Here is a 12,151-nt window from a genome sequence, read left to right as displayed (position 1 = left end):
GGGCTGTCTGGACACTGGCCCCTTTGTGCCCAGCCCAGCTTGGCTGCTTGGTATGAGGCTCAGCTGCTCCCAGATCCTCACCCAGAGGGGAGAGGGGAGGCTTTGGAGGGGCTGGGGCTGGGGGGCTCTCAACTCGAGCTCCCTCTCAGTGTCCCACCTCTCAGATGCTGGCAGCAGCTCCTCAGGTGGGCTGGTGCCCCCAGCACAGGGTGCTGGGGGCTGGTGAGGGAGGCCCTGCTTGGCACCCTCTGGCAGCCACTCTTCCCTCTGTGCTTCTCTGCCAGGCCTGCCTGCAGCTCATGCCAACAGAGGGGAAGCCCAGCGTGGGGGTGGGGGCCTGGAGGGTCCATGGTGTCCCTACTGGGGGAGGCCTGAAGGGTCAGGCACCTCATGCCAATGCCTTGCTGACGATAGCTTTTCTCCTGTCCCCACAGAATGGTGCTGTGCCCAGCGAGGCCACCAAGAAGGACCAGAACCTCAAACGGGGCAACTGGGGCAACCAGATCGAGTTTGTACTGACGAGCGTGGGCTATGCCGTGGGCCTGGGCAATGTCTGGCGCTTCCCATACCTCTGCTATCGCAACGGGGGAGGTACCCAGCGGGCACAGGGCAGGGACCACCCGCATGGATAGAGCCCAGCCACCAGGGCCCAGCCACCCCCTTCCGGCACAGACCCCACTCTAGACAGGCTGGCCTCTGGCTCTAATCTCCTTTGCCCCAGCCCCTGGCTTAGGTACCCTTTACCCCCTGACAGCAGCCTGATCCCTCGAGGAGAGAAAAGGTAGAGAGGAAAGCAACCCAGCCTCCCAAGTCTCAGTTTTATACCCCCTGCATTTCAACAGCCCAGCCCCACCAAATGATTCGGGGATATTTGAGGACCCCATCAGTTAACGTGTGTGAAATTGCTTGCTTAAGTCATCAATTCCCACCCAAACATGGCAGCTCTGAGACCTGGGTTCCACTTAGAGCAGACTTCCTGGGAACCCCTGTCAAGTTAAAAAACAGGCCATGAGCAGTGTGCCTCAGACTGAGGCTCCAGTCCAGGGCATGGCACACCCTCCTGGAAGCCCAGCCAATTGCAAAGTTTCTGCTGTCGGGTTCTGAGCAGGAAGAGGGTGGGATCCCCCAAAGCCGGCCCTGAGCCAGCCCTCTCCCTGCCCACCAGGAGCCTTCATGTTCCCCTACTTCATCATGCTCATCTTCTGCGGGATCCCACTCTTCTTCATGGAACTCTCCTTCGGCCAGTTTGCAAGTCAGGGCTGCCTGGGGGTCTGGAGGATCAGCCCCATGTTCAAAGGTGAGGCCCGGATGTGGTATACACACACACACACACACACACACACACACGGGCCTCTGGGGGCCATGCTGACTCACCCATCTGTATAAACACTGCCAGCCGTTATGGAACCTGGGTGTTGACCGGAGGCCCACATCACCAGCCAAGGCCAGGGACACATGCTGGGATCCATTGTTTACTTGGCCTCCACCCTCTCCTCCTACCCTGTGCATACACAAAAGCCCTTCGCTGCCCCCCACCCCCGGCCCCCAGCTCACTCCTGCCAAGGCCTGACCAGCCCCTTCTGTGGCCCTCTACAAAAGCCTGCCCCTTAGGCCCTTCAGAATTAGCTTCGTGTCCTTCAGCTAGGTGTGTGAGGCTGCTCCTGCCCCTCCCCTCCCCCAGGTGTGGGCTACGGCATGATGGTGGTGTCCACATACATCGGCATCTACTACAACGTGGTCATCTGCATTGCCTTCTACTACTTCTTCTCATCCATGACGCCTGTGTTGCCCTGGACCTACTGCAATAACCCTTGGAACACGCCCGACTGCATGAGCGTGCTGGATAACCCCAACATCACCAACGGCTCGCAGCCTCCTGCCCTGCCTGGCAACGTCTCTCAGGCGCTCAACCAGACCCTCAAGAGGACAAGCCCCAGCGAGGAGTACTGGAGGTGAGGCCCCCGTGGGACCTGGGCTTCTAGGGGTTACCCAAGGGGCCTGTCTTCAGCCCTCCCTCTTCGCTGTCTGGCAGTGGTCTGCAGTCTAGGGAAGGTGCCCGGAATGGAGCATGGCAGGGGTGTGGGCAGCCTCTCCAGGAGAGGCTGACGCACAGGCTTTGTGAGTTTGTGAGAGTCCTTAGACAGTGGCATCGAGAGAGGGAGGGCTCCAGCAGTCAGGCAGGTCAGCCGAGGAGAGTCGGGGAAAAGAAGGGGTGGCTTCCTGGCGAGCAGAAGAGCACGAACACAGGGCTTTAGTCCCAGATGAGCCTGAGGGAAACCTGTTGTGATGAAGGGTAACAGGTGTGTGGGGAACTCACCAGCCATGTGGTAGCCTACAGGGAGTATGTGTCTTCTTGGAGGACTTACAGGAATGAAGCATAGACCTAACCCTGCAGAACCAAAGAAGAGCTGTGGAAGCTTCCTGAGCCCAGAGCTGTCCTTATCAAGCTGTGTTTGGGAAGGGCAGCCTGGCACCCCTGAGCTCTGTGCTGACAGAGAATGGAGTCCCGGGGCTGGCTTGAAGGGAAGCTGTTGCTGGGGGTGTTTGGAACATCTTGTCCCAGCTGGGTGGGTGTGAGGGCCCAGCAGGACATCCTGGAGGAAATTCCCCACGTCCTGCTGGGGAGCTCATGGGAAGAGGGCTTTGTGGGCTGGTGGGCAGGCCTCGTTCATTCATTCCACAAACATTTATGGCGTCCACTCTGCCGGGCTCTGTGTGTCCATGGGGTATGAACAGCCCTGAGACCGGGCCATGAGGAGGTCACAGTCCAGAAGGGAGCTGGGTCGTTAATGCTATTAGGGGCAGGGCCTCAGTGCAGGTATATGCAGGGGTATGGTGAGGGCAAGAGCAGGTGATCAAGGAGGCGTCCCATGGACTTCCCTCAAGGTCCAATGTCTAAGACTCCGAGCTTCCTGTGCCTCCGCTGCAGGGGGCACAGGTTCAGTCCCTCCTCGGGGAACTAAGATCCCACAGGCCAAGCATGACACGCTCAAAAAACAAACCATAAAAAACCCAAGACTTCCCAGAGGAGGGAGAAAAGGAGCTATAGAAGGATTGGGAGACATGGGCAGATGAGCCGCAGCCAGGAGGTGGCAGACTGGAGCTGGGGTTGGGGGCAGGTAGGACAGAGTATTGGGACAGAAGAGGCCAGGACATCAAAAGGCACAGGGCTTCCCCTGCCGGTCAGAGGGTTCGAGGCCTTCTCCATGCTGGGATGGAGAGTCAGGGCTGGGCAGCTGAGGTCCCAGTGACACTCGAAGTCCTAGCAGGTCCTCCTCCTCTAAGCTGAGGGCCAGCATTCAGAGCCTCAGGGCCCAGTGTCCCTGGGTTGCAGCTCTGCATACGTGCTCAGTCGTGTCTGACTCTTGGCAACCCCATGGACTGTAGCCTGCCAGGTGCCTCTGTCCATGGAATTTTCCAGGCAAGAATACTGGCATGGGTTGCCATTTCCTACTCCAGGGGATCTCCCTGACCCAGGGATTAAGCCAGTGTTTCCTGCACCTCCTGCTTTGGCAAGCAGATTCTCTACCACTGAGCCTCTTGGGAAGGCCCTGTGCTATAGATGTTCAAAGACGGTTAAGATGTGGTCACTGTCCTCAAGACTCATGGTGGAGACCATAGAGCCGTTGCCTCCCAGTGAGGTTTGGGCAAAATTGCCTCTGGGCATATTTGGTCATTCGTCACTGGACGGGTCATTTCCTGAGCACCAAGTAGATACCGAGAACTGCACTCAGAGCCGGGACAGAGCGGGGAGTAGGAGGCTCCTCCCACTCAGGTATTCTGCTACATTTGAGGCATGGTGTGGACTGGGCAACTTGATCTAGATGAGGGAGAGCCTTCTGGAAGCTTCCAGAAGCACGAAGCCAAGAGATGCTCCAGAAATTCTCACCCCAGGGGCTGTCTTCCAGGGTGGGGCTACTGCTTGGCAAAGCTCAGGAGAGTTTATCCAGTGCAATTAGAGGGGAATTTCCCTCCAAGAAAACTAGCCATGGGTCAGGAGGTCCACAGGATGGCCTGCTGAACTCCACTCCTTGGCAGGGGCTGGAGCCAGGCCTCCCTAAGGAGCCCCAGTTCCAGGCAGGACTCCTTCCCTTCAGGATGGCTCCCTGCTGCCCCCTCCTGGAGAGCCTAGGGAAGTGACCTTTAAGAGGGCTGCCCAAGCTGGCTTCAGCAAGATGAGGTGAGCAAGCACCCCCATTTCTCAGCACCTGCTATGTGCTTATTGTTGCTGTTTAGTCGCTCAGTCATGTCCGACTCTTTTGCAACCCCGTGGGCTGTAGCTCTCCAGGCTCGTCTGTCCACTGGATTCTCTAGGCAAGAGTACTAGGGTGGGTTGCCATTTCCTTCTCCAGGGGATCTTCCCAACCCAGAAATGAAACCCAAGTCTCCTGCATTGCCAGGTGAGTTCTTTGCCCCTGAACCACCGGGGAACTATGTTTTAAGCATCTTACATGATATCACCCCCATTTTCAGATTCAGAGACTGATTCCCAGATGTTAAGGAACTAGGCCTCGATGCTGTCAGGATACACGTGCCCTGCTGTGCCTGGTACCTAATGTGAATCAGGCCGATGATTCTCTGCAGGCATTCTGGGTCCACAGTTTCCAGCAACCCTTTGGAGAGCTGCACAATCTCATTTGAGCCCCACGGCAACCCTACTAGTTTGTGCCGGTTTTATAAAATATTCCCATTCTACTACTGAACGAAACAAATCAAGAGAAAGATGGACTCCTCTAAAGGGAGAAGAGCTCCCAGGGCAGATTTCTGAGCCCACGTCTGCCTTCTGCCCACCCTTTGGCTTCCAGTCTTCCCTGCCCTCACCACCTCTTTACAGCATTTTACACCTCTTTACAGTCATCTGACAGTTGATCTGATGCCTGCTCAGGACCATGCCTTCATCTCCCCAGCAGACACCTGGCACCCAATGGGACTTGGATCCCAGCACCCCTCTCCCGGTGTCTTCATGCCAGCTCTAGAGCCACACAGACCTCACTCAAATCCTGGCTGTGCTACATACCAGCTTGGCCTTCTGAGGTCACCAAACCTCATTTAGTCTCAACTGTTCATCCATTAAGTGGGAGTGGTTACAACATCATTCTTGTTATTATAAAGATGTAGCAGAAATCACTAAGAAAGTGACAGGTACCCAGTAAGCACAGTGATAGCCACTACTGGAGATGCAGTGAAATAGATGAGAGTGTCCTGTTCTCAAGGCGTTTACCATCTGGTTGGGGAAATTAAAAAATAATGCAGAATAAGTCCAGAGATGTTATGTGAAAGCCAACTTGTAAATATGTGGGGTTCCAAAAGTTTTTCAGTTAGTTGTTTGGTCTCAAAAGCACATGGTCCAAACCCAAAACAAAACATTAAATATGGTGCGATAAAAAGAAAGTTAGAGTTCAGAAGTCTAGCCTTCCAAATTCTTTAAGCCCTTGTATTGCATGCTGAACTCTTGCAATAAAAAAATAATACAAAGCACTACCAGTTCAACATATGTAACTAGATAAAGTTTTTAGAGAGTCCTTTGAGCAAGGAATGGGTTGTTTACTTTGAATACTGGTGCTTAAAGTAAATCACCTCTCAGCTGTAGCAGTAAGACCCGGTGGCTACTCTGGAAGGCAAAGCCTCCCAACATGATGTGCCCCAAATAGTGTGCCAGTCCAGTTGGGCTTGGGCAGCCCAGAATCTCCAGCCCTGCTGCCTTCAGCCTTCAGCTTTGAGTGACCTATTTGTCCCATAGGCCCAAACTATTTTTTTTCTGCATGTCCCAAAGGGAAAAGGATTGGAAAGCACAGCCGCAAAGGTCCAGGAGCCTCTCCTGGGAGCAGGGGGTGGGTCTTATTCATCCCTTTGTCTTTGGTTCCCCCATGGACTGAGAGCCTGGCAAGTTTCTCATCCTGATGCCTGTTGAGCGAACCAACACAGAGGCAGGGGTTTGACAGGAGTGGGATGTGTTGGACAGCGCCCTCTGCAGGTCACAATGTGAAGGGCAGCCTAGGCGAGGATTTAAGGCAGAGGAGGCCTAACAAGGTGCTTGCAAGTCTGACAGTCCAGTGGGCTGACCAAACAAACAAATCCAAGACCTGGCAACATTGTCCCATGAGGGACCAGGGTGACCACCCATCACAAAGTATTAAACATGTTGTCATGAGGTTTGAGAACTGAGTTGGAAAAAAAAAAAAAGTAAAAATAGCTAAGATTAGAGGACAGCCTATGAGCTATGCTGAGAAGTCCTCATTGAAAGAGGGGAACGAAAGGAGCCTGTATTTTTCTAAATTTATCTACAGATTATCCTAGGTTGATGTTATGATGCCCATTTTAAAGATGAGGAGACTGAGGCTCAATAATTTGTCTCTTGCTCATCAGTTCTAGCCTGGACAACTCTAGCAGCCAAGCCAGTCCCCCTCCAGATACTCCCCTTTATACTTCCCAGTCCATTTTCCATGATGTTAATTCATTCATCCATTCAGAAAGTGCTTACTGGGCATGGCTCTGCGCCAGGCACTTTGCGAACCACTGGAAGGATACGAGGGTGAACAAAACAAAAACCCTTGCCTTCATAGAGGGCAGATAACAAACTGAACAGTAAAATGTGCAGTACGATAGGAGACATACTCTGGAGGAAAATACAGCCAGGAATGGGGTAAGGGGTGCCAGGCTGGGGCAGGGGTCGCAGTTTTAGTCCGGGTATCCAGAATAGGCCCCTTTGCAAAGAGGACACCCAAGTAAAGATCTGAAGGAGGCAAGGAGGGAGGGAGCCACGTTGACAAGCCCAGCTGAATAATTTGTGGGGCCCAGAGCAAAAGGAAAAGATGGGGCCTCTTGTGCAAATGTGTTCAGAATTTCAAGATGACAATGGCAGGACATTAAAGCAAGCACAAGGCCCTTCTAAGCATGGGGCCCTGTGTGCCTGCAGAAATCTCACCCCCATGTGGACATGTGGAGGTCTAGGGAAAAAAACATGCCAGACAGGGAAGAGTACGTCTAAAGGCCCTGAGGTCGGGGTGGGCCTGGCACATTTAAGGAACAACAAGGGACCAAGTGCAGCTGGAGCGGTGAGGAAGAGGGAGGGAGCCGGAGGAGAGGAGATCTGAGAGATGGCAGTTAGGAGACAGTGGGTCATGGAGGGCTTTGTAGCCACTGTATGGACTGGTTTTTCCATGGCCAGAGATGGGAGCTGCTACAAGGTTTTGAGCCAAGGAGAGGCCCCGAGAGACCTAAAAACCCTCCAGAAGCTTCTCATTGCTCTCAGAATAAAATCCAAACTTCTCTGCTCTGACTTCACAACTTCTCTGGATCTTGTTCCTTCCTGTCTTCATCCTTCTCTGTTCCCCTCCCCTTCTCCCCCAGCCTTCCTGAGCTACTGACATGCCCAGGCAGTTCCTGACCCTGTCCTGCTGGGTCATGCCCTGACCCTGACCCATGCCCTCTGCCTGGCGTGTGCTTTCATTTCTCTTCATCCACTTTCTCCCCATCCTTGAAACTGTGGCTACCCTTTTCCAGGAATACTTCCAGTGTGCTCCTTTCCATGGGGTTAAGACACTGCTGGCGGTGCCCACAATACCTGATTTAGGTCAGTATGCCCAGCATCTAGCAAGGGCTTGGCACATCAATGTCCAGTCAGTGGAAGAAACACAGCTGGCATGGCATAGGGCTCCAGAGAGAGTCATGCACACTCAGGAATTCAGGTTCACGTCTAGGCCTGCATGCTCCAGTGTGTATGCTAAGTCGCTTTAGTCATGTCCAACTCTTTGTGACCCCATGGACTATAGCCCTGCATGCTCCTCTGTCCATGGGATTCTCCAGATGAGAATACTGGAATGAGTTGCCATTTCCTCCTCTAGGGGATCTTCCCAACCCAGAGATCAAACCCATCTCTCTTAAGTCTCCTGCATTGACAGGCGGGTCCTTTACAAGTAGTGCCACCTGGGAAGCCTCCATCTTTACTCAGTACTCCACTGCCTCCCTCTGTTCATCAGAGTTGGAGGACTAGTGTGGGTGAAAAAGTCACAGAAGGCTCCCTGGAGGAGGTGACACCAGATAGGGGGTGTCCAGTCTGGAGGAGAGCGCCTTCCTAAAGGAAAGACCCGGGCCACGTCTGAGCAGGGACAGGGAGACCTCCACACCCCAGGGGCTGAGGAAGCTAGCCCAGGCCTGGGGTGTGGCCTGCAGGTACCCTGGGGAGAGGCAGCAGGCAGAGAGGGCTGAGCAGGCTGCGGCTGGGGCCTTGCCAAGGCTCCCATCTCAGACGAGCCAGCCGCTGGGACTCTGTGAGAAAGGAGGGAGCTGCCAGGCTGGGCCCTGGGCCTTGGGAATGTGTTGCTGGACGGCGGGGCTGGCCCTCAGTGACAGAGTATCCCCTTCCAGGCTGTATGTGCTGAAGCTGTCGGATGACATCGGAAACTTCGGGGAGGTGCGGTTGCCCCTCCTCGGCTGCCTCGGTGTCTCCTGGGTGGTCGTCTTCCTCTGCCTCATCCGAGGGGTCAAGTCTTCAGGAAAAGTAAGTCCCCCTCCTTCCAGGATCTGTGCCCACCCAGAAATATCCTGCCTCCCCTGCCTGGGTTTTGTGTGGACGGGTGGGTGGGGGAGTGATGAAAGCATGTAGGATGGAAAGAGGGACCAGAGGACCTGTGGAGGCTGAGGGGGGTGGGAAGAGCCCAGAGGAGTCCAGTGGGGCCCCTCTCACCCGCAGGTGGTGTACTTCACGGCCACATTCCCCTACGTGGTGCTGACCATCCTGTTCATCCGTGGCGTGACCCTGGAAGGAGCCTTCACGGGCATCATGTACTACCTGACCCCACAGTGGGACAAGATCCTGGAGGCCAAGGTGGGCTGTGGGTGGAAGGTGACCTGGAGGGGCGGGGAGGGGCAGAGAGGCGCCAGCCTCTGAGCGCAGCTCCTCCTGCAGGTCTGGGGGGACGCCGCCTCCCAGATCTTCTACTCGCTGGGCTGTGCGTGGGGCGGCCTTGTCACCATGGCTTCCTACAACAAGTTCCACAACAACTGTTACCGGTGAGAGTCTCCCTGCCGGCGCTGGGGCTGCCCCCTGTTCCTGCCCTCTCTGCAGCCTGACCCTGCTTCCCCCAGACCCACCAGATCCAGTGCAGCCTCCTGGCCCGCCAGGACCCTCCCTTCCGCTCACAGCCTGGAGATCCTGGCAGTGCCATGTCTGGGTCCAGTCACTGCAGAACAGAGAACACTTAGGCAGAAGAGAGAAGGGCTGACGACAGTGATGCCCCAGAGGTCTGTAAGGACTCAGAGCCTCAAGCCCACTTAAGGAGGCCCAGAACAGACCAGAGATGAGAGTAGGGGTGCTTTTGTTCCTAGAACTTTCCCTGTCTCCAAGTCTCCCGGCCTGGCCCAAATTGGGCAGGAGGAACTAAGCTGCGTGTCCTGACCACGTGCTTCCCTCCCCATTAGGGACAGTGTCATCATCAGCATCACTAACTGTGCCACCAGTGTCTATGCCGGCTTCGTCATCTTCTCCATCCTGGGCTTCATGGCCAATCACCTGGGTGTGGACGTGTCCCGCGTGGCAGACCACGGCCCGGGCCTGGCCTTCGTGGCGTACCCAGAGGCCCTCACACTGCTGCCCATCGCCCCACTCTGGTCCCTGCTCTTCTTCTTCATGCTCATCTTGCTGGGGCTGGGCACTCAGGTAGGAGGTGCGGGACTCCGGCCTGTGGCTGGGGGCGGGAGGAGGCGGGGCCAAGGGTAGGCCCCTGCTCTGATGGCCGTGTCCTGCAGTTTTGCCTCCTAGAGACGCTGGTCACAGCCATCGTGGATGAGGTAGGGAACGAGTGGATCCTGCAGAAAAAGACTTACGTGACCTTGGGCGTGGCTGTGGCTGGCTTCCTTCTGGGGATCCCTCTTACCAGCCAAGTAAGAACCAAGGGAAAGGCTGGGTGGGAGTTGCCAGGGTATGAGGGGAAGACGGGAGAGAAGGGGCCCGTAGCCTCAGGCACCCCTGACTCAGCTGCCCACTGGCCCGTAGGCAGGCATCTACTGGCTGCTGCTGATGGACAACTACGCGGCCAGCTTCTCCTTGGTCATCATCTCCTGTATCATGTGTGTGTCCATCATGTACATTTACGGTAAGTGCCCAAGCTCCCACGGCCTCCCGTGTCCCAGCCCCTGGCCTGCTCACGCTGTCCTGTGGGCTGCTGACCTCCCTCTCTCCAGGGCACCAGAACTACTTCCAGGACATCCGGATGATGCTGGGGTTCCCACCGCCCCTCTTCTTCCAGATCTGCTGGCGCTTCGTCTCACCAGCTATCATCTTTGTAAGTCCCTCGCTGGTCCCTCCCCTGCTGCCCCCGTGGCGAGCGTCCTTCTCTTGGGAACCAGCCAAGGTGAAGCACGAGCTCTTCAGGCCAGAGCTTCCCCCTGGGGCTCCGCACCCACAGCTCTGGTCACTGGAAGTCTGAGCAAAGCTGTATAGAGGCAGACAGGTGTGGAGACTCAGAACGACTCAAGCCCTGGCCTTGGGTTAGGAAGGGAGCACAGGGCCCTGTATTGGACAGAAGACGGTGCCCAGCTTCAGAAGGGGAAAATAGGCTGGCAGCAGCTGAGAGCCGGCCCTCTCTCCCTGGTATTTCCACCTGGCATCCCCCCAGAGGAGTCTCAGGAACCATGACCGACATTGGCATTGGGCCTCTGACAGCCTCGCTGAGCTTGTGTCTCTAATCCCTTATAGTTGAAGTGCTTGGAGTGCTCAGGATATGTGGTGTGAATGCATGTTCCAGAAGCAGGCTGTGCAAGTCAGGTATCAGCTCAGAATCCGGGACACCCCCCTAAGCCACCCTGGAATGGGCTGGCTTGGGAGAGGGAGTTCTGGGTTTCCACCGGTATTCAACACCTGGAAGACAGACCCCCCAGAAGGGAGTGGAAGTGGTGGAGGGAAAGCCCCCCATGACCAGGAGCAATATACTAAGTCTCATGATACAACCCTCCATGGTTTCGTTATCCCCACTTTACAGATGAGGAAACTGAGGCCCTGAGATGTTAAGTAGTTGACCCAAGGTTATTCAGCTTCTAAGAGTCAGAGCCCTCATGCAAAGCAGGTGGTCCGATGTGGAGCCTGTGTGCTGGGTCATGCTGCACTAGAAACAAGTTTAGGAGGAGGAGTGGTCTGTGGACTATAAACCTTCTGATTTTGTTCCTTTATGATCAGGGTGAGAAGTCGGGGGCTGGGGGGAGGGATTTGCTAGTATAATGGTCCCTCCACAGAAAAGAGGTAGGGCCGTCTCTGAGTGACAGAGGGGTCAGCCTGATGGTCAGGGCAGTGTCTGGAGTCGTGCCCCCCGTCGTGCCAGCTCCTCTGTGCCGCAGAGAGGTCAGCACCAGATTTCCACTTTGGCTCATGTTTCTGGAAAAAAAAAAAAAGGCCCCTGAGGGCTGAGGCCTCCATCACATGGGGTGTGGGATCTTCCCGAGCCTGGCACAGGCACCAGCTCTGGCCACTGGCCCAGCTTTGAAACAGGAGGAGCGGAAGTGTCCTGTAAGCGGTGGGAGGCGGGAGAGGGCAGACGCCACGGCCAAGCGCTGTGCCCTCAGGGGCTGTGGCTTTGGCCCAGGACCTGCCCTGGGAGAGCTCATCCTCCAGGGCTCCCAGGAAGCTGCTGCCCTGTGGGGAGACCCAGGGCACTGCCCAGTCAGGGCAGGAGGCAGGAGGCAGCCTGGGTCCAGTGTCTCCAGGAAACTGAGGCAAAGCCCGCAGCATCCTCTCTGTGCTCAGAAAGCCAAGCTGGAATCACCTTCGGGTGAGGATGCCAGGCTCTGTGGAAGCGTGCTTCTGGGCTGTTAGTTTTCTTTGGAGGCTTTACTTCTTCATAATGCTGAAAAGATCTTAAAAAAAATTTTTTTTTTACAAACTCCATCCTTCTATCAGCTTAAAATTTTTTTTACAAACTCCATCCTTCTAAGCTCCTCTAAGTGCAGTGTTCCCCGGGTGGATACAGGTCTTGACTTCTAGAATTTAGTCACTAAAAAGGCTAGAGGGGCCTGAGCTCCAAGATGCAGCTGAAGGCTTGGGAAGTGTATGCTGAGGCCTCCCGGCAAGCAGCACCCACTGCCCCAGGCCCTCCAGGCGGCCCATGAGCCACCTGCCCATCTTTCCACTTCTTGTAGTATTTTTGTACTAGGCTTTATC

General features: G+C 55.5%; 1 protein-coding gene across 8 annotated transcripts in view; it reads left to right on the top strand.

Annotated features, from left to right (window-relative positions):
* Positions 1-12,151, top strand: part of SLC6A9 (solute carrier family 6 member 9) — a 31,770-nt gene that overhangs the window by 17,373 nt on the left and 2,246 nt on the right. For 5 of the 8 annotated variants that reach the window (XM_042239737.1, XM_042239747.1, XM_042239750.1 and 2 more), the window contains 11 exons: positions 435-591; positions 1,166-1,297; positions 1,682-1,952; positions 4,353-4,400; positions 8,368-8,500; positions 8,693-8,827; positions 8,909-9,012; positions 9,421-9,658; positions 9,748-9,882; positions 9,995-10,094; positions 10,183-10,283. In XM_042239737.1, coding sequence (XP_042095671.1) covers positions 435-591; positions 1,166-1,297; positions 1,682-1,952; positions 4,353-4,400; positions 8,368-8,500; positions 8,693-8,827; positions 8,909-9,012; positions 9,421-9,658; positions 9,748-9,882; positions 9,995-10,094; positions 10,183-10,283 — 1,554 coding nt within the window. The remainder of the gene's footprint in view (positions 1-434; positions 592-1,165; positions 1,298-1,681; positions 1,953-4,352; positions 4,401-8,367; positions 8,501-8,692; positions 8,828-8,908; positions 9,013-9,420; positions 9,659-9,747; positions 9,883-9,994; positions 10,095-10,182; positions 10,284-12,151) is intronic. The other 3 variants (XM_027968910.2, XM_027968917.2, XM_042239773.1) reach the window with 2 other exon arrangements.

The sequence above is a fragment of the Ovis aries genome, chromosome 1 (genome assembly GCF_016772045.2).
Source record: "Ovis aries strain OAR_USU_Benz2616 breed Rambouillet chromosome 1, ARS-UI_Ramb_v3.0, whole genome shotgun sequence".
Taxonomy (NCBI): domain Eukaryota; kingdom Metazoa; phylum Chordata; class Mammalia; order Artiodactyla; family Bovidae; genus Ovis; species Ovis aries.
Note: the sequence above shows the minus strand (reverse complement) of the source record. Positions and strands in the feature narration are given on the sequence as shown.